The 26349-nt window shown below is 36.0% G+C and overlaps 1 protein-coding gene across 9 annotated transcripts in view; it reads right to left on the reverse strand.

Moving 5' to 3' along the window:
• The window catches only part of DLG2 (discs large MAGUK scaffold protein 2), a 2011757-nt gene that overhangs the window by 1977749 nt on the left and 7659 nt on the right, over positions 1-26349 (reverse strand). For all 9 annotated transcript variants that reach the window (XM_067750569.1, XM_067750576.1, XM_067750568.1 and 6 more), the window contains exon 2: positions 17863-17994. In XM_067750569.1, coding sequence (XP_067606670.1) covers positions 17863-17994 — 132 coding nt within the window. The remainder of the gene's footprint in view (positions 1-17862; positions 17995-26349) is intronic.

Consider the following 26349-nt stretch of genomic DNA (forward strand, 5'->3'; position numbering starts at 1 on the left):
TCATATTTCTTGGTTCCCACCTATTTTCTTAGTCTGATCTCCAGCCTTACTACAGTTCTTGTAACGTATCTTATAGTCTTCCAATAAATCCCTTTTCTACATAAGTTACATAGTAGTAGTCTGTTATTTTCAGTCAAGAATTCTAATTTCAGGAGTGATCTATTTCTAGTCTTAAACTCTGTCACATTAGAAATTATCTTTATAAATCAATTCCAGAAGGCTTAAAAGTTAAATTCATGTGTGCTAATAAATCAGGTAGATTCTTTTTCTTTTTTAGAATCTACATCCTATATATTTTATTTATTTGTTTATTTATTTATGGCTGCATTGGGTCTTCATTGCTGCGCACGGGCTTTCTTTAGTTGCGATGAATGGGGGTTACTCTTCGTTTCAGTGCACGGGTTTCTCATTGCAGTGGCTTCTCTTGTTGCGGAGCATGGGCTCTAGGCTCATGGGCTTCAGTAGTTGTGGCACTGGCTTCAGTAGTTGTGGCTTGAGGACTCTAGAGCACAGTTTCATTAATTGTGGCACATGGGCTTAGTAGCTCTGTGGCATGTGGGATCTTCCCAGACCAGGGCTCGAACCTGTGTCCCCTGCATTGGCAGGCAGATTCTTAACCACTGCACCACCAAGGAAGCCCCCTTATATTTAACATACCCACATAGGTGTCTACTAAGCATCTCAAATTTCACACCTCCAAAACCTGACTTCTGGTCTTCCACCCCACCCCACCTACCAAATATGCTGCTTTCCTAGATTTACTCATCTCTGAAAATGGGAATGCAATATCACCAGATGCTCAGGCCAAAAAAAAAAGTCCTCCTTAACATTCCCATTTTTCTCATACCTGACACCCAATCTGTTTGCAAATCTCATTGGGTCTACCTTCAAAATCTAGAATTTGACCACTTCTTACCACTCTCTCTGCTGCCACACCCTAATCTAAACCACAGTCATATCTACCTGGAATATTACAATGAACTCCTAACTCATCTTCTCCATTTAATTCCTTGCATCCTTTTGTCCATTCTCAACATGCAGAGTTGATCATTTTAAATATGTCAGATCGGGCTTCCCTGGTGGCGCAGTGGTTGAGAGTCCGCCTGCCGATGCAGGGGACACGGGTTCGTGCCCCGGTCCGGGAAGATCCCACATGCCGCGGAGCGGCTGGGCCCGTGAGCCATGGCTGCTGAGCCTGCGCGTCCGCAGCCTGTGCTCCGCAGCGGGAGAGGCCACAACAGTGAGAGACCCACATACCGCAAAAGAAACACAAAAAACCAAAAAATAAATATGTCAGATCATATCATCTCAAAAGTCTCCAACAGATTCCTAGCTCATTTACAATAAAAGTCAAAGTCTTTATAATGGCCAGCAAATCCCTTCATAATCTCTCCTCCTACCATAACCAAGCTCATTTCCTACCACTGTCTCTCAGTCAAGAATGATTAAGTCCATCACAGTGGACTCCTATTCTTCCTGGAATAATCTATGCATGTTCCTACCTCAAAGTCCTTTGCATTTGCTCTTTCCTCTGCAGATAGCCATATGACTCAATCCCTCAACCCCTTCAAGTCTTTACTCAAATGTCTTCCCAAACAGGACTTTATTAACTACTCTATTTAAAATAGTAACCCTTCTCCTCTTCCATGGTACTCTTCTATTCTCTACGCTATGTTTGTATATTGCTATTTTTCTCTACGCTATGTTTGTATATTGCTATGTTTGTATATTGCTATATTTCTCTACGCTATGTTTGTATATTGCTGATATTCTGCCACTTAACTATAAGTTCTATGAGACCAGGAATACCTGTCTGTCTTGTTCACCGATACATACCTAGCATCTAGGTCAGTGTTTGACACATCATAGGTGCTCCATAAATATTTGTTCAATTAACAAATAAATTAATGAAAGGCTTAGGAAAATATATCATAAAGAATAATTGTATCAGTAAGAATACATTTTAAGTGGTACTTTTTTTTTTTTTTTGCGGTATGCGGGCCTCTCACTGCCGCAGCCTCTCCCCCTGCGGAGCACAGGCTCCGGAAGCGCAGCCCAGCGGCCATGGCTCACGGGCCCAGCCGCTCCACGGCACGTGGTGGGATCCTCCCGGACTGGGGTACGAACCCGCGTCCCCCGCATCGGCAGGCGTACTCCCAACCACCGCGCCACCAGGGAAGCCCTAAGTGGTACTTTTAAATTTCTCAAAGCAGCTGAGATACAATCGAGATTCTAAGAGAAAGATTCAAGTACGTAAAAGGAAAAAGACACCTGAGAAGTCTTCTACATTAAATACTAGAAACTAAGTCATATTATTAACAGAGATCCATATTTTTATTCCGTTAAATTTTCATAGTATTGAAGACATCGTAAGTTTCTTTCATATTACCAGCAGTAACCTCAAAAAAGAGCAGGACATGTAAACAAGTAAAATTTGCATGCTTTAATAGGTCCAGCAATTTCAAATGATGCTGTTTTGATCACTGCATACCAGCAAACTCCAAGAGATTGTCTGGCAATGCAGTAGCATAATTAACCTAATGTGCTTTTCTGACCTCATAAATCACATTCTTCGATGCCCTGAGCTCTTGGCACAAAGACCCTGAAAACAAATGCAAATTCCCACTGTATTAACTATAAAATATTGCAAACACAAGCACCGCTTTTAAATGAATATCTTAAGTGAAAAGTACTATGTTGAAAAAAGAATCTAATGATTTTGACTTTAAACAAAAAGCAAAAACAAAGAAAATGTTAATGCAGTTATCTTGCCGAAATTTAAAAGTTGACCATCAATATTAAATTAGCTTTTCCTTCATTCACCAAATTATATTAGCCAATGGACAATTTTTTAAATAGCGAGATAAATTACCTTTTGTTTCAAAAGGTCACTCTGGATGCTGTGTAGAGAATAGATTGGGGCAAGAGTGAAAACAAAGGGATATCAGTCAGGAAACTACTGCAGTAGACCAAAGAGACTAAGGTGGCTTAGACCACGATGGCATAAGGGAGATGGTAAGAATCGGTAGGATTCCAGACTTAAATTGAAAATTTGGCAACAGGACTTGCAAAGGGGTTGTATGAGAATGTGAAAGAAAGAGAAAAATCCATGATGACTCCTGGGTTTCTGGGTAAATGATGATGACATTTACTGAGATGGTGAAGACTAGAAGAGGAGCAAGTTGGTTGTGGGGAGGGGTAGAATCAAAGTCCAGTTTGGGACATGTTAAGTTTTGAAATGCTTGATAGATATCCAAGTGAAAGATATTAAATAGGCAATAGGATATATAGAAGTCAGACATAAGTTTGGGAGTCATCAGCCTACAGGTAACATTTAAAACCATGGGACTGGGCTTCCCTGGTGACACAGTGGTTAAGAATCTGCCTGCCAATGCAGGGGACACGGGTTCGAACCCTGGTCCGGGAAGATCCCACATGCCGTGGAACAACAAAGCCCATGCGCGACAACTACTAAGCCTGCACTCTAGAGCCTGCGAGCCACAACTACTGAAGCCCACGTGCCTAGAGCCCGTGCTCTGCAACGAGAGAAGCCACCGCAAAGAGAAGCCTGAGGACCGCAACGAAGAGCTGCAACTAGAGAAAGCCCATACGCAGCAACGAAGACCCAATAAGGCCAAAAATAAATAAATAAAATATATATTTTTTAAATAAAATAAGATAAAACCATGGGATTGAATGAGACTATACAAGTACTGTAGTGAGTATAGATAGGAAAAAAAAAGAAGAAGAAGAAGAAGCCTGAAGTACCTTAGCCAAGTTACTTCAACACTTAAGTCAAGAGAGAAAGTAAAGAAAGTGGTACAAGAAGGTGGACATGACTGGGTATGTCAAATGCTGCTGAAAAAAATGATAAATCCTGAAAATTAATCAATTAATTAGCAACACAGAGGTCTCTATAACCTTGACAAGTACAATCCCATTAGGGTAGAGAGGACAAGCCTAATTTGGAGTAGCTTCAAGAGAAAATTAGTGACGAAGAAGCACAGACTGAGTATAAACAACTCATGATAAATTTTGCTCTAAAGGGGATTAGAAAAATGGGAGAGGGGCTACATGACAGGACCTGTAGACTTAACAAGCAGAATGCAGTCACTGCTAAATCATGGCCCAGAAGGAAGTGGACCATAAGAATAAACATCCCCATCTCTCTTTCCCTCCTCCACCACGTCTGATCTCCTCTTAGTACCTCCCATTGGCCAAACTCAGATAGAAGTTGGAAGACAAGGTGAGGGAGATGACAGATGAAGCGAATGGATTTTAAAGACGACAACAGTAGCAAACACTATGTGCTAGGCACTGTTCAAAATGCAATACATATATTAACTTATTTATCCTCACAACAACCCTATGAGTTGGGTACTTTTCCTATGGTCCTCATTTTACAGACAGGGAAAGTGAGGCACAGAGTGGTTATGAAATCTGCCCAGAGTCACACAAGTAGTAAGTGGCAGAGGACCCAGGATATGAACTCAGGCCGTCTGGCTCAAGGGTCCATACTCTTAACCCTAAAATGTTCCTCTTAAGAGGAGACATTTGTGTGCTAATAACTGAAGAGGAAGGTAAAAATTAATTGCAAAGAGAGAAGAAATAATTACAGTAGCATATTCTTTGAGTAAATAAGGAAAAATGCAGACATAACCTGTCATGAATCTTCTTTGTTTGCCCTTCCAGGTCATCTTTCTTCCCCTATCCACCCTGCTCTGTGCCCTGGGAAGCTGACCTTAACAGACTGTGTTAACCAGCTCACTTGTCCTCTGGCTTCCTATTGGGGTCCACTAATAGGAATAACCAGCAGAAGATCAGGGAAGGGAGGAAAGAGGGGTTGGGATGTTTATTCACCCAGCCCTGTTCTTGCTGGGCCATGGTTTGGCAGTGGCTGTCTTCTTCCTAAAGCCATCACTCCTCTCAGGCAGGTTTCTAATAATTGCAGCTCTATTTGTGTTACAGTAACAGCTCACATGCTTTCCCTGTTCCTTCAAGATTCCCACTGTTCCTAGTCCCCGAGTGCTTCCATTCCTGGTTGATTCCCTTAACTCTGCCCCATCTCTTTGTAAACAAATTCTTCATTAAACTCTCTTCAAGAAGGCTTTCTGTTACCTTCCAGGACTCTGATACTCTATCCAAGAGGAGGATTTCATCTTAGATAAAAGGAGGGACAGTTTATCCACATTAATAAAAGAAAAAGCAAAACACATAGATACAGATATAGGTAGGTTGGTAGATCAAGTACTGAAAAGATGAGGAAGTTCTCTTTTGATTGTTTTTATTGTCTCAATAAAATAAGAAGAAAGGTCAGCAGCTAAAGTTGAAGAAGGTGCAGTGTATTGCATTTGAGGAGAAAAAAAGGTATGAAATGCTCCCCCTGGGAACAGGAAAGTGAACTGTCCAAGGAAACATAATAGGCTTTTTGGTCATAATTTAAAGTGAAACCAGTTAACAAGGTTGTATTTCTCCAGCTACATTTAGCTGCAATGGTGCAGACATGGAATAGACAGAGATGGGTTTAACCAGAGGTTGGTTTTGCCAGCAGATGGAGAGACAACAAAGAAACTGAAGATGCATATAAAATGATTAAATATAGCAATGAATCATGTCTTTTAAGCTGGACCTGAAGATTTATGGTAGCTAACAGATCACAAAAGTAAAATTTGTGGGGCCAATGACTTAGCAGTGCTTATGGGATCAATGATTGATATGGGAAATACAGAAATGAACTGGATCAATAGAAGGTAACAAGTGATGGTCACAGAGTAATATGTTTAAAACTGAGATTTTTAGAGGGGTGTGGTTATTAATATTGTTAAGATATAGAGTAAAATCTAAGAGTGGGTGGCTGAGATACAGTGAAGGAAGAGATTATTACCAGAACAGAGATCAAGAAACTGATAAAAGGAACCGGACTGTCCAAAAACAAAGGCAAAATAACGACAATAGTTCAAATTTGAAAGTATGAAGTTATGTAGAATACTGCTATCCATTTTCCTATATCCTTCATTCAAGATGCAGTCATATTCCTCTCCATAATCATCCATGTTTATAAAGAAATTTATTGCACTAGCCCAACTCTTCCATGTTACAATTATAAATACTCAAATTCAGGAAAAGGAAGTGTCTTGCATCAAAATCTATTTAGTACTTCCAGAGAACCCTACTAAATATGTTAAATTTTCCATATCTCCAGGGGCTCCATTTCTAGAAAAACATATAGTTTAAAAAATTAGATTTGTATGAGGAAAATAGCGAGGAGAAAGTGAACATATGTCCTGAAAAATTATTAAATGGAGGTCTGCACCTAAAATAAATAGGTTTGGTTGGATGGTATTAATAACCTCAATTAATGAAATCTAAAAGTCACCTTTATATTTATAATCACTGTCCTATTTTGATCAGTTGAAAAGCTCTTAACCCTTCTTCAAAAAACTCTTGTAGCTGGGTTTCCCTGGTGGCGCAGTGGCTGAGAGTCCGCCTGCAGATGCAGGGGACACGAGTTCATGCCCCGGTCCAGGAAGATCCCACTAGGCCGTGGAGCGGCTGGGCCTGTGAGCCATGGCCGCTCAGCCTGCGCGTCCGGAGCCTGTGCTCCGCAACGGCAGAGGCTGCAACAGTGAGAGGTCCGAGTACCGCAAAAAAAAAAAAAAAACAAACTCTTGCAGCAACTATTTATAAAGACCAAGGCTTCTTTCTGAATGGTTTATTTTCAAATGGCTTATTTTCAAAACTGATGGTTCTTCTGAATGCATTATTTAATATTCAGTATAATTTGTTTCTGTGAGTTTAACAATGCTTTAAACTTTTAGGGATTCATGATTAACTCATTTTGTAAGACCTGGCATCCCCACTGGAGTTTGGTAGCTCTAGGTACATTTGATGACCCAATTTGCATATATATTGTCCTGTAAAGAAAATTCTAATCTTATGGTTTTATGAAAGTTTATGATTTTGACAGCAAACTGGAAACTGAATATAAGGTAGAACCCAGAGACTCAAACTAGAAACCAGGAAAATTTATGCTGTATGGTATCTGTAGGTTATTATTGGAAGGTTTGGAATTCCTAACGTAGTCTTAGAAGTTCTGGGCTTCTGAGCAACAAATGAGGTAAAGGAGAAATAGTTTCTTAAGCAACTCTTAGGAATGACTCATGTAAACAAACTAAGGTAGACCAATGTTCCTCATTCTCCACCACTTCTATCTTTTGCCAGGAACCAGAGCTAACAGGAGAAAGGGGAAGCCTTTCCTGTGAGACACTTGTGGGCTATTTCTTCTCCCATTGCTCCTTCTTGTGGTTAATGCTTTTCGACATTCAATATACCAAATTGAATGTTGAAAATGAAGAGGTAAGAAACAACATTGAGATCTATGCTTCAGTATAGCAGGGTCACACATACAGCTTATACCACACCATGGTATAAGTGGCATGGTGGCAAACAAAATGTATAGGTCTTTACTGTGTATGTGTCTTATCCAGCAGCTTCAGAAGCCCTCAATCCCTGGTTAATTGGGAAAAGTGACCACTCAATCCAGTTTAAAGTGTAGTCTGGCTCAATAATTTAAAGTCTCTCTTAGATAAAACTTTTCATTCATATAGCCTACGCCTCCTCCTTCTCTCTAAAATAATGCCCCGTTATATGGGAGTAGACAATTCTGGGGTCAGACTTGTGGTTTATCTGCCATCATAGTCTTGGGGATAGAAATAGGTTGTGTTCATTGGATCTACATGCTGTCCTTGGGCTTCTCTGGTCCTTGAGCAATGACCCTGTTCATCTGCTCACTAGGCATACTGCTAGCCTCTGATGCAGAAGTCTGTTTGGTGGGACCTGAGATCCACTCTTTTGGCTCAGGCAAAGCTCCAGGTGCTCCGCCTGGTGACAACACTTTTGCCTTGGGCTGTACTGGCACTACACTCCTACAATCCTTCCTGAGGTCACGTTATAAGACGCTGGCTGGAACCTTCCTGAGATGCTGACTTAATGCCAACAACTGCCTACCTAAGGACAACATAGTGAAAATAAAACCGTGCTTACTTACGCTTTCCTCTCCTTTCAAATTAGTCCATTTCTAACTTAAACAAGAATCTAACACAGTCCCAGGCATGCGGCAACACTCACTTATTCATTCATTCATTTAACAAATATTTACTTAGTGGCTATTATGTTCTAAGCACTAAGCTAAAATAAAAGATACAGCAATGAATAAGACAGGCAAGAATGCTCCTATGGAATTTACATTCTAGTGGAGAAAGCCATACAAAATGCATAAACAAACAAAATTTCTCATAGTGGTACCTACAGTGACAAAAATAAAACAGGTAATGTGATAGATGTGACTTGGGGGTGGGATGGAGGTGAGGAGTGAGGTTAAGACAAAGATTTAGATAGAAAGGTACTCCAAACAAAAAAGAAGCATGTAAAGTTTCCTGGGGCAGCATTTAGGAACAGAGAGAAGGCCAGTGTGGCTGAAGTACAGTGAGTAGGGAAGAGTGGTAAGAGATGAGATGTGAGGTAGGCAGAGGTGATAGGGAGCCTTACAGGTGAGAAATTTGAATTTCATTCCAAGGATAATAGAAGACTAGAATGTTTCATTTAATAAGTAGTATCTAAACATTTTTAAACAAACACAATACAGTAGTATGAATTATACCAGTATACAAGTAATTCCTTATGATTTTACTGTTTGATCCAAATAACTATTTCAAAGTACTTATCACAGTGGTACTTATTTAATGTCTGTCTCCCTTATTAGACCATGAGCTCCATGAAAATAGGGTCCACATTTCTCTTGTGACTAAATCCCCAGAGCCTAACAGAGTGTCTCTTAGATAGCAGGTGTTCAAAATAGATTCTGTCAAATGAAAGAAATTTAATGATTGACTATTCCATGGCAGACACTGAATTAGAACCAGGCCCTGCATTCAAGAAGCTCACAGTCTATTGAGGGAGACCAACATGTAAGCAATTAACAATAATACAACATACTAAGTGCTACACCAGAAATATGAACAAATACTAAAGGAATGTAAAAGAGAAAGTAACTAATTCTGCTTACTGGCAGGGAAAGTATTAAGGAAGTTTTTAACTAAGAATAAATATTCATTTCCTTGGGATAAATGTTTATACTAAGAAAGAAGTCTATATCATGTTTTATTAATTTTGTTAGTTCTACAGTTCAATAGAACATACACTCTATTGACAAAATTGTTTAACATATTATTACCATGATATTTTAAGACATCTTGAAAAGGCTTTTTGCTAAAATAATCTTTTAGAAATTTCTCTATATTTTTGTTATTATGTATATCAATTCCCTACATATTAAAGTTAAATTCAAGACTAAAATATTCATAATGTTATTCTTCTAGCTATGGGAAAAAATAGATGGAGAAGCCTATTGTGCTCTGCTTTTTTGCCAGCTACCATATATCAACGATACTGATCATCACCAGATTTTCATTTATTATGTACCTTAGCAGAAATTACCAGATGCTTTCATGCTTCCAACAAACTTTTGGGGCTTCATTATCTTACTGTGTATCAAAGTCTAATATGCTATCAAAATAAATTAATTTTTTGCTAATTCAGTTATAGCACAAATAAAAACTTCCTTCATTTTTAAAACAACCACTCTTATAAGCATCCATAGTACATAAATTTAGTTAAATGGTGCCATCTGGTGACATAAATCCTGCAGCAAATATACAAAGTCCAGAGCCAAGAATGACATACAATTCTCTTGATGGTACCCAACCTAAAGTGTCAAATTTAACTTAAGAAATATTTGATCCTACTTGACATGAAACACACAACTAATCACACTCAGTATATGGCCGTTTAACAATGGGAATTATAAGGACTGTCTGGGCCACATTTTATGCTTACTACTCTTGTTTCTCAAGTGTACCCTCAAACTTAAACAAGCCTTTAGAAGAGATTTAAGTCTAATGTGATGCTTTAGCCAACCCCTAGAGAACATTTTTAAAGCATAAATATCAAGAACATCTTGAACCCATTTAAGTCACATCTACTTCCTCACTCTCCTTCTGATCTCTATGAATCTGTTTAATTGTCATCACCTAAAATGTCACTTCCCTGAGAAAGCTTTCCCCAATTCCACTGCTAAGGTTAAGCTTCTCACGCATAGCATCCTCTACTTCTCCACTGTAGCATTTTCACAACTGTAAATATAAACTATTCGTGCAATTTTGTTTACTGCTTGCCTCCCCAGTTTTATATCTGGCACAGTGTTCAATAAATAATTTTGAATGAATAAAGGGATGGATGGATGATTAGATGGATGGGTGGGGAAAAATGTCCTTCTCTATCCTCTTTTCTTACTCAAATCCTATCATTGACAAGACCCAGCTCAAGTTTACATTTTATATAAAATCTTCCCCAGCAACACCAACCTACAATAAACCCACACTTCTCTGAACTCCTACAGTTTGGTCTAGGCTCCAGAGTTTAGTCCTTGATTACATCCTGTCTTATATTTGTTTGTATATATGTGAATATTACCTTCCCAATTGACTTTAACACCCTTAAGGGTAGGAATTTGGTTTTTAATAATACCCACCTGCATATGCCCGTGTAAATAGGTAAACACTTCATAAATACCTTGTTAATTATTATAATTAAATTGCAATAACTGAAATACCTGCATTCATTTTAGTGAAATGAGTATTCTAAACAAATAAGTAGGAACAGAGTAGACCTTGGTATTTAAGAATCTAACATTCACCACTTTGACCAGTCAATACTTATTTAAATGTCCATAACATACAGTAATTAAATGTGTTTCACAGGAGCACATGCTTTGAGGCTGTGAGTGGCAGCAAGCACTTCCCTAGTGAGTGAGCCTCCCACTTGCCAACAGCAGCATCTCAATGCCGCTTATCTGCTGTTCTCTATCCATAGCCCCATAGGTAGAAACTACCATTAAGCATCCAAAGGGAAAAAATCAATCACTTAAATGTTTCAGATATACTACTGTCCTTTAAAAAGAAAATTAGATGCCATAATGATATTCCTAAATTTATGGATCCTCAAAGTAGTCAAGATATATCCCAGAATGATAATGGCTCACTGGATTTCTTAAAGATCAAGTCTTTATAAAACCCAAGAATGAAGAAATGCCACTGTCATATTTTCCCAAATTTATTAATACTATTCACATACTATATTACTTTCCTTGAGTGGCCAAATATCTAACCATTTAGAACATATGTTCTCAAATTTTAGCATGCCTCAGAATCACCTGGAAGGCTTATTACAACACTATTTGCTGCACCCTGCTTCCAGGGTTTCTAATTCAGTAGGTCTGGGGTGAGGCCCAAGAATCTGCAATGCTGACCAAATTCCCAATGAGGCTGATGCTGCTGATCCACGAACCACACTTGGAGAACCTCTGCTTTGGAGGACTGAAGCCAAGTTGTTCCAAATGTATATAACCATTTCACTATAATCTATAAAAAATTCTTAGACTTTCTTACAATCAGGTGGCAAAAATTGTACATTACAAAGACAAATCAAGACCAAAATAGCCATGATGTTTTCAAATAGATGTTATTTTGAAATAAAATATTATATTAGAATTACTATACTGAGAAAATATGTAGTTTTTTTTTACTCAAACTAAAATCTGATAAAACTCCAATACAGATCAATTTTGTAATACTTATTACTATTATATTTAAATGATTAACTGATTGCATACCTAATATCTCTTTTCTCTCTACTTGATTTCTCTCACTTACCCAGAAGGGCAAGGACGATCCTCTCCTCTAGAGTTTACTGTTGTATCCCTATTGCCTAGTGCAATGTGTAATACATAACAAGTATTTTTTAAATAATTGTTGAATAAATGAATAAAAAATTTATTGCTGACCTATTATTATTAAAGGTTCACATACTGGGGGTACAACTGTTAGTTAGATATAACCTCAACTCTCAAGCTACTCACATTCTACTGAGGGAGCAGAAATATATTCAGTTCATCATAAGTCAGTGTAATAAGTGCCTTATAGTAATATGAACTAAATGTTAAGAGACATAATGAAAGGGCTGGTTAAAGCTGCTAACAGGTAGGGACATGGTAGAAGGCTTCAACAAGGAGGTGATAAATCCTAATATGTAGTATATCTACTGTATCACCCCTATTGCTAATAATTTCAAGTATCCATAGTGTTCTACACTAAGCTTTATGAAGATAAAAAATATTCTACTCTAATACAAAGTCTAACATGCAAGCCTCCATAAAGCAGGATAAGTTCTTTTCTAAGATGTTGCTACTGGTAGACTTTTAAGGAAACTATCACTCTACTACCTATTCTCTTCTAAATCTTTCCCCAAAATTCCCCCTCAAACACTGCAGTGAAGTAAGAGGAAATAAAATTAGATAAACAAGGTTAACAAGATTTTAGAAGGGGTTGAAACCTTTTAAATATACATACATAGTTCTGTCCATACTTGTACATAAAAGTAATGAATAAAGAATAAGACAATATTTTACCATTGCAACAAAAAGAAGAAAATACCTAGGAATAAACCTACCTAGGGAGAAAAAAGACCTGTATGCAGAAAACTATAAGACACTGATGAAAGAAATTAAAGATGATACCAACAGATGGAGAGATATACCAGGTTCTTGGATTGGAAGAATCAATATAGTGAAAATGACTATACTACCCAAAGCAATCTACAGATTCAATGCAATCCCTATCAAATTACCAATAGCATTTTTTACAGAACTAGAACAAAATTATCTTAAAATTTGTATGGAGACACAAAAGACCCCGAATAGCCAAAGCAGTCTTGAGGTAAAAAAATGGAGCTGGAGGAATCAGACTCCCTGACTTCAGACTATACCACAAAGCTACAGTAATCAAGACAATATGGTACTGGCACAAAAACAGAAACACAGATCAATGGAACAAGATAGGAAGCCCAGAGATAAACCCACGCACCTATGGTCAACTAATCTATGACAAAGGAGGCAAGGATATACAATGGAGAAAAGACAGTCTCTTCAATAGTGGTGCTGGGAAAACTGGACACCTACATGAGAAAGAATGAAATTAGAACACTCCGTAACACCATACACAAAAATAAACTCAAAATGGATTAGAGATGTAAATGTAAGACTGGACACTACAAAACTCTTAGAGGAAAACATAGGAAGAACACTCTTTGACATAAATCACAGCAAGATATTTTTTGATCCACCTCCTAGAGTAATGAAAATAAAAACAAAAATAAACAAGCAGGACCTAATGAAACTTCAAAGCTTTTGCACAGCAAAGGAAACCATAAACAAGACAAAAAGACAACCCTCAGAATGGGAGAAAATATTTGCAAATGAATCAATGGACAAAGGATTAATCTGCAAAATATATAAACAGCTCATGCAGCTCAATACTAAAAAAACAAACAACCCAATCCAAAAATGGGCAGAAGACCTAAATAGACATCTCTCCAAAGAAGACATACAGATGACCAAGAAGCTCATGAAAAGCTGCTCAACATCACTAATTATTAGAGAAATGCAAATCAAAACTACAATGAGGTATCACCTCACACCAGTTAGAATGGGCATCATCAGAAAATCTACAAACAACAAATGCTGGAGAGGGTGTGGAGAAAAGGGAACCCTCTTGCACTGTTGGTGGGAATGTAAATTGATACAGCCACTATGGAGAACAGTATGGAGGTTCCTTAAAAAACTAAATAGAGAATTGCCATATGACACAGCAATCCCACTACTGGGCATATACCCAGAGAAAACCATAATTCAAAAAGACACATGCACCCCAATGTTCATTGCAGCACTATTTACAATAGCCAGGTCATGGAAGCAACCTAGATGCCCATCGACAGATGAATGGATAAAGAAGATATGGTACATATATACAATGGAATATTACTCAGCCATAAAAAGGAATGAAATTGGGTCATTTGTTGAGACGTGGATGGATCTAGAGACTGTCATACGGAGTGAAGTAAGTCAGAAAGAGAAAAACAAATATCGTATATTAACGCATATATGTGGAATCTAGAAAAATGGTACAGATGAACTGGTTTGCAGGGCAGAAATTGAGACACAGATGTAGAGAACATCTGTATGGGGGTGGGGGTGTGATGAATTGGGTGATTGGGATTGACACATATACACTGATGTGTATAAAATTGATAACTAATAAGAACCTGCTGTATAAAAAATAAAATAAAATTCAAAAAAATTTTTTAAAAAGAATAAGACAATTTTCAATAAGGTATAAAAGCAAAGAACTTTTGTAGTACATATCTAAAAATGAACTAACTCATTATATTATTTAAATGGTTTTTACAAATAATTATGGTGGCAATACAGATCTTTAAATTTCAAAGTAGATCTGGAAGGGAAGTATAAAAAGAAAAACATTCCATCTTGCTCCTTCATCACCTAAATGAAGGGTAAATAACCTAATAGAGTGCCTTGAAAGTCTGAATGTTTTAGCTATGCTAAATGAAAGAGATCTAACTTAATTTATAAAATATCATGGAATTCCAACTCACTTATATTCAAATTCTGAAGTGTTAATAATGCAATCATCATAAAACTATAATTATCTATTGGACAAAATATTTTCCTCAGTATTACCACAAGATGTCACCCTAAGCCTAACATCAAAATGTGCAGCTTTGCTGTTTCAGGCATTTTTCTTCTTTTGTACATTAATGAACACTAATTACTAACTTTTTAAAAGTTAAGTTGTTTTCTTTGTTTTAATTTATTTATTTTATTTATTTATTTTTGGCTGCATTGGGTCTTTGTTGCTGTGTGCGGGCTTTCTCTAGATGCAGAGAGCGGGGGCTACTCTTCATTGCGGTGCATAGGCTTGTCACTGCGGTGGCTTCTCTCGTTGCAGAGCATGGGCTCTAGAGCACAGGCTCAGTAGTTGTGGCACACGGACTCAGTAGTTGTGGCACACGGGCTTAGTTGCTCCGCGGCATGTGGGATCTTCCCGGACCAAGGCTCAAACCCGTGTCCCCTGCACTGGCAGGCGGATTCTTAACCACTGCGCCACCAGGGAAGCTCTAAAAGTTAAGGTGTTTTTTTGCACTTTCTGTTATTGGTAAATGGAAACCAAAACAAAGAATACAGGGACTAGGGAAGCAAGAAAGAAGAAAGTTAAACAGTTTATCACCCTATTTACTATAAGAGAAGTGCATTTTACCCTTGGACTTTATTTTCTTCTTTGACTTTATTTTCAAAAGTTTCCATAATGAGCATATATGTTTATAATCAAATAAAGTCATTTTAAAAATGAAAAAACAATACCTCTGCTATCACCCTCCACCCTATTATCACAGAACCCATTTATAAAATGCTTTTTTGCGCTATAATAATGGTCAAAAGTTATGGAGACAGAATTCTGTCCTCAAGGATTATACCATCTTACTATCTAAGACGTGTTTGCATTTTCTTTTTTAGGCATATGATGAAGTACCACAAAAGGAGGATAGTATTCATTTTCAAAGTGATGCTTTTCATCTGCAGAGAGAAGGCCTGGTTTCCTGGTCACTTGTAAATATTACAGCACATTCTGAAATAATAGTATTTTACTCTACTATCCATTTATGATGGGTTTTCTGCACTATGATTCCCTTCTATTTCTTCAGGTGAGATTCATGCAAGGCATTATTTCAACATACTGGCTACCTGAATACCAGAACAATGGGTGAAAGTCACTATCTTCCATCGCTTGTAACAAAAAAAAAATGGGGAAGGGAAGTTAGTCAAAACAGAAAGCAAAATACAGAGCATAACTAATGCCCTAGTGCTTTGTGACCACCTAGAGGGGTGGGATAGGGAGGGTGGGAGGGAGATGCAAGAGGGAGGAGATATGGGGATATATGTATATCTATAGCTGATTCACTTTGTTATAAAGCAGAAACTAACACACCATTGTAAAGCAATTATACTCCAATAAAGATGTTAAAAAATAATAATAATGCCCTATTTATTAATGGTTCCCTACTTATCCATTTATAAAGATATAATCCCCTTCAGGATGCACAGGGCTACATAGTTTTTCTTCTTTTGTGCCCATAAAATTGCACAGTGAGACCAACTCAAACATTCAATAATAATAAATTAGTAAGCAGTATTTAGCAACCTAACAGGATTCAATAGAAAATTATGTTTTGTGGTATAGCATTGCTCCATTCTTTGCACTCTGGTTTATCCCAAAATGACTTAAAAGACTAGCCAAAGTAAATCTATCCATTCAAAGTTGGGCATCAGGATTACTTACATAACAGCTTTTTACAGATTACTGTTGCCTCTCATTTTATTACAGAAATTCCAATTACACTACAGGCTTTTTGCCAAGATATTTATCACTCACTCAAAACAATGGCAAAATACAACTCTTTGTCATTCCTCTTTTTATTCCCCGTGTAATGATGTTGCATTACCAAATGGTTACACTACCTTAGTAGAATTTTCTAAAGCATCCAACAATATTCTTCCTAAATAAAGTTCTCAAAAACTCAAACTCTCAAAAGTCATAGCCAATCTTATCTAAGCACATAATACAAATCTATTTAGAGGCATTGCCATTCTGTTAATGGCCTTTACTATTTATCAACTAGATAAAACTATTAATTTTTAATTGAGAAATTCATTGCTTAAAAGTGTTCTCTAAAATACTATTCTCTAATGACAGGGTTTATTTAAATTCTGTAAGACTCCATTTAGAGCTGTTTTTATTTAATACCAACTAAGATGATTATAGTTATTTGTGTCATTAATTCTTACCAGCCATATAAGAATATTTTAAAGAAATTAATCCACAGGCAATAATCCTATAAAGCTTTTTACTTCTATTTTTATTCAATAGACTGATTCTCAATTTTTCAAAATTTAATGGTTTTTTAAATTATATTCAAACCATAAAGTTATAGTTTTGTCAATAAGTGTAGACATTCATTATAATAAAAACACAAATAAAATATTTTCAAGATTTACCCCGATAAATTCACATTTTCTTTTTCTATATCAATAACCATCAGACCTGAAAAATAATAACGTCTGGTAGATTCAATTATTTCTTTAAAATATGCTGTTTATGTCCAGTAAAATCTATAGTGTAATTGAGTGAGTCTTTTTTTAAATTCTTTAGTTAGTTGGTTGCTTTTGTTGAGGGGAGGTATTTGTTTCTATTTTTTATTTAACTCTAAAAAAAGAATTAAAAATTATCTGCATAAATGCAAAAATGTATGTATAAAGACATACATAAATAAACCATAAATTCAAGAATAAGCAAAAGGTTAAACATTATATAGTTAGATTCATGAAGCATTGACAAAGCACTGAGATTTTCATCAATAAACTTCTCAGTTTGAATCATGAAATTTCTTAAGAGTAGCAAAAAAGATGAAAAAAGTTGTTTTTGTCTTAAGAAGAGAGTAAAACTAGAACTATGTTTCTGAGTAGAATGTGACCCATCACTTTCTGTGTTAGGGAAGTCTTCGTCTAGAAGGAGGAAACTTCCTTCTTTAGCATATTTGTCCTCAATTTTTTGCAATAAGCTACTCCAGTTTTTTCCTGTGTAAACCTGTCTTCCTATATAAAACATTCTTTCAATATTTTTATTTTTATTAACATACACTTTATTTCTATTTTATAGAAGTTCTTTTTTAAGATAACCTTAAACAAGAAAATGGGGGAAAAAATCTTTTCTTCTACTTGATATCAAGAAAAATATTTCAGTTTTAAATTTGGTTATCGGGTTTTCTGACCACATTACTCAAACTCTTAAGCCCAATTCTGATCATTAAGATGATAAATAATTTTTTAATACATACCTAGCAAAGCTTGGAATAAGTTGCTCTTAAAGATACCCATCACCTTTTTAACAGCGTTTTTCAACTGCTGCTCCTCTGGTTTCCTTAATTTTTTGCAGTATTCTTCCAGTAATGATAAAGCTCGGTCAGTATCTGAAAAACATGATTTTAAAATTCTATCTTATGGTCTTAGAAAAATAATAAGCTAACATTAAACTATTCTATAGTTATATTCCTAATTTCATGACAAAATAATTTAATAAACTAATCATGAATTCCATAAACTATCTTTAAAATTGATAATTTACAATGAACTCAATTTTAAGAACCCACTTTTATTTTTGTTGTCTTCCAAAAGAATCTGCAACTATGAAACAAAAGAAAGGTCCGAATGAAATGCTGACCAATTGATATTCACATAGTAGATGAGACTCTCTCCTGTCAGAAAAAATTATCTTAAAATTGGTGACTTCCTACCAGAGAGTGTCCAGATTCCTTAACACAACCTTTGAGGCCTCCGTCCCATGATCTGTTTACAAGTTATATATTCAGCCTATTTCCCACTATATTATTCTACCCCCTCCACACATACACACACAGTGCCCAAGTCACATTGGATTACTCACTTCTCCTCTCCACTTCCCAAAACACACACACACACTTTCTCTTTTTCTCACCTCTGCACTTTTCTTTGCTCTTCCTGCCCCCTGTATTGGAATATCCTCCCCCATACCCCGATTCCCTACCTTGAATCAGTATGCTATACTGGAAAGTGTTTATTGTCAGCTAGATCTGGGTCTGAAACCTACTTACTAGCTATGTGTGACCCTCAAATTACTTAACTTCTCTGAGCTTCAGTTTCCTCACAGGTAGCAGGATTAAATTACACAATACTTAATACAATGTCTAATGCATAGAAAGTAATCAACTGAAAACCGATCTTCCCTTAATTTAGACCTAACTCAAATGCTCTCTATTCATAAAGCCATCGCTGACAGTTAAAATTAATCACTGTCCCCCTTCTTCCAAACCATTTTGCCTACACAAATACCGCAGGCATTCTTAATACATACTGTTATATTATGGCTCTTGATTGCATGTCTTCACTGCCCGCAAGACAAAATATCCTTGAAAAAGTCACCAAAGTGACAGTGTCTTTGTGTGTAGTAGGTGAAAATTGTCTTTTTTTTTTTTTGGAAGTCAGAAGATTCAATTTTGTTGTTCCAATATGAAGATCTATTTGGAGAATGTCAAGTCACATATTTTTAACTAATAATAATTATGTACACCAAGAATACAAAAGACAGTAACTGATTTACTCAGACCTGAAATGCATTATGAGAAAAGGCAAGACTCATCTTAACCAGTAAACAACTGCTTTCATCATCAACTTGTGTTTTATAAAATTATGTTTGGAAAGCTTCTGAAGAAAATGGCAACAAAGTTCAGACCAGAGTCTTAAATATTACATTGATAATTTTCCTTTTTATGATTATATATATATATCTTATTTGTTCTCTCTGTTTGAGGATTTCTTATCCGAGGAACTAACAATATACAAACTTTTCATTTATAAGGCACATTATGAACAGGGTTTCTTATGGGTATCATTTGGGATGAAAGACGACTGGAATTATCATTGGTTTTCCACAATTTCATCCTTTGCCCAGATTCTGTCATGAGTAAGAGTTTTACTTAGAGTCAATGTCACTTCCTTCAAAAGTCTCTTTTGATATTCCTGGCACTTCTCCATCTGACCAGAGCTCTTCTGTTACCTTATATTTTCAAATCATATGATGGATATTCATCAAAATTTCCATGCTTTGAGATTCATTCTTTTTTCTTCCAGCTTTACTGAGGTATGATTAACAAATAAAAATTGTATATGTTTAAGGTGTACAACAGGAAGTTTTGATAATACGTATATATTGTGAAGTGATTATCCACAATCATTACTACAAAGAATTGTCTTTGAATTTTAAAAGCCTTTCCCCCTTCAAATCTACCACTTTCACAAATTAAATACCAATTATGATAACAATAATTCATATTTATTGAGTACTTTATTTCATATCTTTCTCCCAAACCTCCCAACTCTTCTCCCCCACAGCCATTCTCAGCTGATTATCACGCTATTTTATGGAAAATCATAAGAGAACTTCCACAAGCTCCTAACATAACATATACTGAGTTATTTGTAACTGCACCCCTATACTCTGCCTTCCCTCCTGTTACTATGGATAAAATATTTGTGTTTCTCTCTAAGGCCAACTCCTCTACTTGAGCACCTGAGCCTAGTCTCTTTTGCCTACTCGAGGACATTGCTTCATCATCAACTGTTTTCCTCTCCATTCAATCACTCCCTTCAGCATACAAATCAACTGTATTATCAGTGATTTTTAAAAACTTTCCTTTATGCCTCATTCCTCTCCAACTAACTATAGTCCCCATTTCTCTGTTCCCCTCTAGAGCAAAACTCCTTTAAATTTCCCTTCATTCTTTCTTGAGACTACCCTAATTAAACTTTTCTTTCCAGTAATTCCACTAAAACTGCTCTTGTCAAGGTTACCTATTATCTCCATCCTACTAAATCCAGTGGTCAATTCTCAGTCATCTCACTTGACCCAACAGCAACATTTGATACTGTTGCACTCCTGAAACATTTTCTTCACTAGGCTTCCAAGCAGTGAATGCTGGTAAACGTTTAACAAACCAGTTCTCCAGGTAAAAAAGAAAATGTCAAACTTTAACTTTTCAAAACTGAACTCCAGATCTTATCCACCACCCCAATCTGCTTCCCCTGCAATGTTCTCCATCTCTCATCCTTCCAGCTATTCAGGCCAGAAATCGCTGGAGTCGTCATTCATTCTTCTTCTCTAGCTCTCTCTCTACATCGAATCCATCAATAAATCCTGTTGGCTCTAACATCAAAGTACATACAGAATCCCATCACTTCTCACCACCTCCAGTGCTACTACCCTGGTCCAGACCATCATCTATCCCCTGCATTAATGAAATAACCTCTTACAAGTCTACATGATGTCACTTTTTCCCTCCTACAGTCTTTTCTAAACACAGCAGCCAGGAAGATGTTTTTAAGTCAGAAGTCAGATAGGATCACTCCTCAACTCAAACCCTCCAGTGACTCCCCATCTCACTCAACAAAAGCCTAGCTCTTTAATTTCAGCTTTTACACCTCTCCTTTTGCTCAGTCTACTCCAACCACAGTGGTCTCTGCTCTTTCTCAAATACATCAAGAACCCTCCTACCACAGGGACTCTACACTTGCCTTTCTGCCTAGACATTCTTCCTTCAAATATCCATGAAGCTTACTACTTCACTTCTTTCATATCTCTGCTCATATGTCACCTTATCAATGAGGCCTTCTCTCATGCTCCTATATAATATAGCTTACTCCCTTAAAAGAAGGGAGAATTTCAATAAGCAGTAATGAATGGAGAAGGACATTGTGTAATTAGTTCTTTTTTTACCTAAGAAGGATAGAAATATAAAAATGAATATGGATGCACAGGAACTGTCTCCAATTTTAAAATAAGACATATATTAACAAAAGATGGTGTTATAAACATATGCTAGTACATGTGTATAAACCTTTAATTTTAAAAAATGCTTTCAAACTTTACCTGATATATTTTTAACAACTCTTTGAATCAGGGACAAATATTTGAATCCCCATTTTGTCAACAATTAAACAATCAGCTGTTTCCCTGAAAAGAGAGTGGCTTACTATACCTGAGCCTCTAATGCATTCCTAACCACTAATGTAAATAATCAACAATGTCATAATTATAGTACACCTCTCTCAGTTCTCATATGTATCTTTGGGCGCTAGTTATCTGATTATCTATAGTGCTTCAAGCTTTAGCCTTTCTCATTCTTTCATTTGTTAAACAGATAATTTTTAAAAGTCTAAGTACCAGGCATCTTTTCTTTTTTCTTTACAATTATAATTCTTTTTCCTCTGTGAAAAAGATATAATTTTATAGGTACTCCACTTATTCTGAGATTTTTTTCCTGTGAATGGCAATTCCCAAAAATGTATCAATAGCATTCCCATAATCACATCAACAAATATAATTTGCTATGTAAGGGGACTTTCACTAATTCATTCAACATATATTTATTGAGTGACTGCCCAGGGAAGACACTGTATTGATTCAAAGCAGCTAGATGTTCTCTAAACCAGCAGAGCTTATTATGCCTCTCATCTCTGTATGAGAAAAATCTGACACATAAAACAAGATGGTAGAATATAAGAAAAACCAAATGGTTAAATACGGTCAAGTCTATCTTAGACAACTTAGGCTTTTGCATGCCAGCATCTAATGCTGGAATTCTGGCTGCCCTTTTATGCTTCTTTTGATTATTAATAATGATCACTACATAGTGTCAACTCCATTTCTGATTAAATTCTTATTTCTGATTAATGAAAGCTTGAATTCAAAGGTAATCTAAAACTAGATACCTATACAAAGATGATAAATTAAGCAAAAAAAAAAAAAAAAAAAAACAAGTATCTTGTTATACAAGTCAAAGATCCCTAGCCAGATGTTGACTACTTGAATAAAGTGGAAAGTTGAGATAATCATCCAAGTAAGTCAGGACGAATACTTTAATTGATGTTCAAATTAAACCAGGTATAAGTGGAGATTTTTTTCACCTGAATTGCCAGTACAATGGCCTCAATTTTCCTATTTTCTTTGTTAAAGGAAATCTGTATTCATATGACTCCTGAGTCTATTGAAGGGATGAAACTAAATTTGTAATACCTGAAGGCACGTACAGGAGGAAATAGGAGGGAAATCTTTTTTTTTTAATTTCCCCTTAGTTTTTAATTTTTAATTAATTTTTTGGCTGTGCCATGTGGCACGTGGGATCTTAGTTTCCTGACCAGGGATCGAATCCCCACCCCCTGCATTGTAAGTGTGGAGTCTTAACCACTGGACTGCCAGGGAAGTCCGGAAATCATTTTTTTAAATAAAAAATTTTTGCATGAAATATGCAATCCAAAGGATATAGTGAATGTTACATAACTGGAATTATAAGTAATCATGTGTCTGTTAATCAAGCTTCAACTCTTTTGTATTTGGTTTAAGAATAGCATTACTAAAAAGTTACAAATAATTTGGGACAGGTGATTTAAATTTGAAACAGTAAACGGCAATACTGCTAACAAATGAAATTTTAGAAAGAGGGAAAGGATAACATAAAATTATTTGCCACAACTAAAAATAAAAGGAAGAATTATAGAACATGTGATGGTATTGTTCAGAAAACCAAGATCAAAGTGTAATAGAGGAAAGGGTAAACTAAATACACAAATCATTTAGAATAATAAAATTCCTTTAAATAAATTTAGGTAACATTTTCAGTTTAGAAAGAACTTTCACGTGCATTATCTGATCTGATTCCCACCACTGAGAAGTCATATTGCCTATTTCACATGAAACTGAAATTCATAGTGGCTTGTCCAATCACAGAACTACTGAATAACAGATTTGGAGCTTAATCCTAAAGCTTTTGATTTCAAGTATAGTGTTTTCTCCACAGTACCACCCTTAATGCTCCAGAAACAGAGTTGAGCATATTTCTATGGAAAAAAAGTAAAACTTGACCAATCAGACATAATTTTATCACTGAATTTTAGAATCTAGGGTTATATGTTGAAACTCTTATTTTTACATGTGTTTATTACTATAAAAATTATATTTATAACATATAAATTAAAATGGTCCTACCTTTAAAACCTGATAGAGATAAAAAGTTCTTTGATTCATTAATCAAATATTTATCTTACTGCTCTAGACACTGGGAACTCAACACTGAACAAGATAAATATTCTACCATCTTAGGGATTTCTTTTGTCTGAAAGTAAAGATAATTAAATAGAAAATTTAAACAAAGTAAAAGACCAAAATAGAGTGGTGTCATGCTATGATGAGGTACCAGGGGTCATGAGAACAGAGAAGTAAATTGATACCATACAGACCATGCTATGTTTGGCCTTATACTGAAGGAGGACTAACAAGCCATGGAAGATTTTTTAATAAAGATGAGCATGACCATTTTTTAAAGTTTTAGAAAGATCATCCTAACTACGGTGTGATATATATCAATTGAAAGAAACAAAAATGATTAGAGTTTTTCCCTCTCTCATGCCATTTCAAATGAATATATGCAACATTGAACAGTTTTTGATTATTTACAATATAAGACATTATGACTAGCAAATAAAAATATTTTATTAGGAAGTACTTATATGTGCTTAATTCTTATCATTGACATTATTGTTCTTGTTATTTTGTAAATTAAGATATTCATATGAAAATAATAAAATGATGAATGCCAACAGAAAAGTTATCCTCGTACCAGGTCTTTAAAAAGAAGCTTTTTTAATATTAAAATATACAGTTCAAGGTGATACAACAAAGGTGTCATTTTATTACTAATAAAATTAGCTGGCCTTTTTTGAGCAATGCTAAGCATTCTGCAGAGATCACCTTATATAATTTTCACAAGAACCCCAAGAAATACTACTATACACATTTTGCAAATGAGGAAACAAACTGAGAGAAATGAAATAACTTGCCCAAGGCTACACAACCAGTGTTGGAACCAGGGTATAAACCATGGTCTATCTGGCACCAAAGCCCATACTTTTAAGTATTATGCCATATTGAAACGTAACTTATTGGGAAAGGATCAGTGTTTCTTTTTTCTTTAATTGTCCTTAGCAATTATACTACACTTCCAGCCTGCCGCCTCCCCAAAAATTTTTTTAAATATACTTCAACAAACACCTGTTGATAAGGCTACTTCCCTTACTGACACAAAAAGATATTAATATGAAATGGTGAATTTATATTACTACCTTTCAGATAAGTCATGCTTTCAGAATTTCTACAGAATTCTTGAAGAGAACAATGGGAAAAGTAGAAGGTTAAATAGTAATAAATAGAAAGAAAGAAGATAGTAAATTGCATCTTCAGCTGAATACTGAAATATGCCTTATTCCAGTTGTAACAAACTAGAAAAAGAAAATGAAAAAATAGGTAAAACTTGGGATTTAAATTGTGGGGAAAATGTATGGCCAGATTTAAAGCAGATCTAAAGACTGCAATCATTTTGTAAATATTGGATGGTTTACAGATTACTTTAGCAACACTGAAAGAGAAGAAATACTCATAAGAAACATTATTCTATTCTAAAAAAAAAGCAGTGTGGCATTTCCTTTCTGTAACCAGATGTGTACTTGCCACATCTGGGTAGGCTAACTCCAGAAGCTGACCAGGAAGCTGGACCCAGACAACTGATGGAAGGAGAACAACTTTCCTCTGAATACAACTTTCCTCTTCCTCGGACCAAAAAAAAAGAAAGAAGGAAAGAAAGTATTCTGATAAGCATTTGTATAGCACTTTCCTATTCCCAAAATAATTTCCACATGGGCTAGATATTTTTCTTTGTCTCAATAATCCTAAGAGTTGAGTATTATTAGTGTAGTCATGTCTTAAGATGAGGAATTTGAAGCTCAGTCTGTTGATCTTCTTTAGATAACTTATTCAGCTAATGGTAAAGATAGGATTCCGTCCCAGGACTCTCCTCCACTGCACCATGATGCCATTCATTTGTTCAAAGAATACCTTACTCATACAGTAGAAAGAACATTGGATGAGCTTCCTGTCCTAATTCTATCACTAACTTTACAAAAGTGAAGTTAATATATATTATCTTATTTGATGGGTAAAAGAAATAACATATATGGGGGGGAGTATTAAACCCCTTTTAGAAAAGGAAACTGAGGTTCAGAAAGATGATATGAGTTTCACAAGGTCACCTGGTGGCATTATCATAAGAAGGCATGTGAAGTACCTGTGCGAGGCTGGCACTTTGAGATGTTAATTTCTTCTCTCCCTAAATGTTCCCATTTCCTTTCTTCTCATTCAAGCTGGTAACTGGTTTTGTACTTTATTGCCTCAGGGGAGGTATGTACCAGGACAGAAAACCGAGGGGATTTTAAAGTTATCCCAGTGTTGCTTTCCAAAAGCCTAAACCCTCCAAATAAAAGAAATGTTTGTTTCAGAGATGAAAGAGAGATTCTCAGGTACATGCAGAGAGGGGGACATCTCCTAGCCCCTCCCCAGTCTAGAAAGAGATTTTCTCAGTTGAAAAATAAGAGTTTTTGGGTCCCAAGGCAGCAGGTATCTAGGCTCTGTTTCCTGGCAGCATTGCCTGAAAGTCCAAAAGACCCCAGAGAGGAAAAGCACCATTATGCAGCTACGCAAACAGAAATGCAGAAATTCTGGGGAAAAAACATTTAAATACATGTCTTAGAAGCAGCAGTTGTTGCCAGACCAGAAAGAACCATCTAGACACAACAACTCATGCCTCAGGGGTAAACTGTTGTATATAGATGATCAATGACCAGAGTATACGCCCATTCCAGATAGAACCCTACCATAACCCCACGGAAGTAGGAAAAAACTCAAA

The sequence above is a fragment of the Pseudorca crassidens genome, chromosome 9 (assembly GCF_039906515.1).
Source record: "Pseudorca crassidens isolate mPseCra1 chromosome 9, mPseCra1.hap1, whole genome shotgun sequence".
NCBI lineage: Eukaryota > Metazoa > Chordata > Mammalia > Artiodactyla > Delphinidae > Pseudorca > Pseudorca crassidens.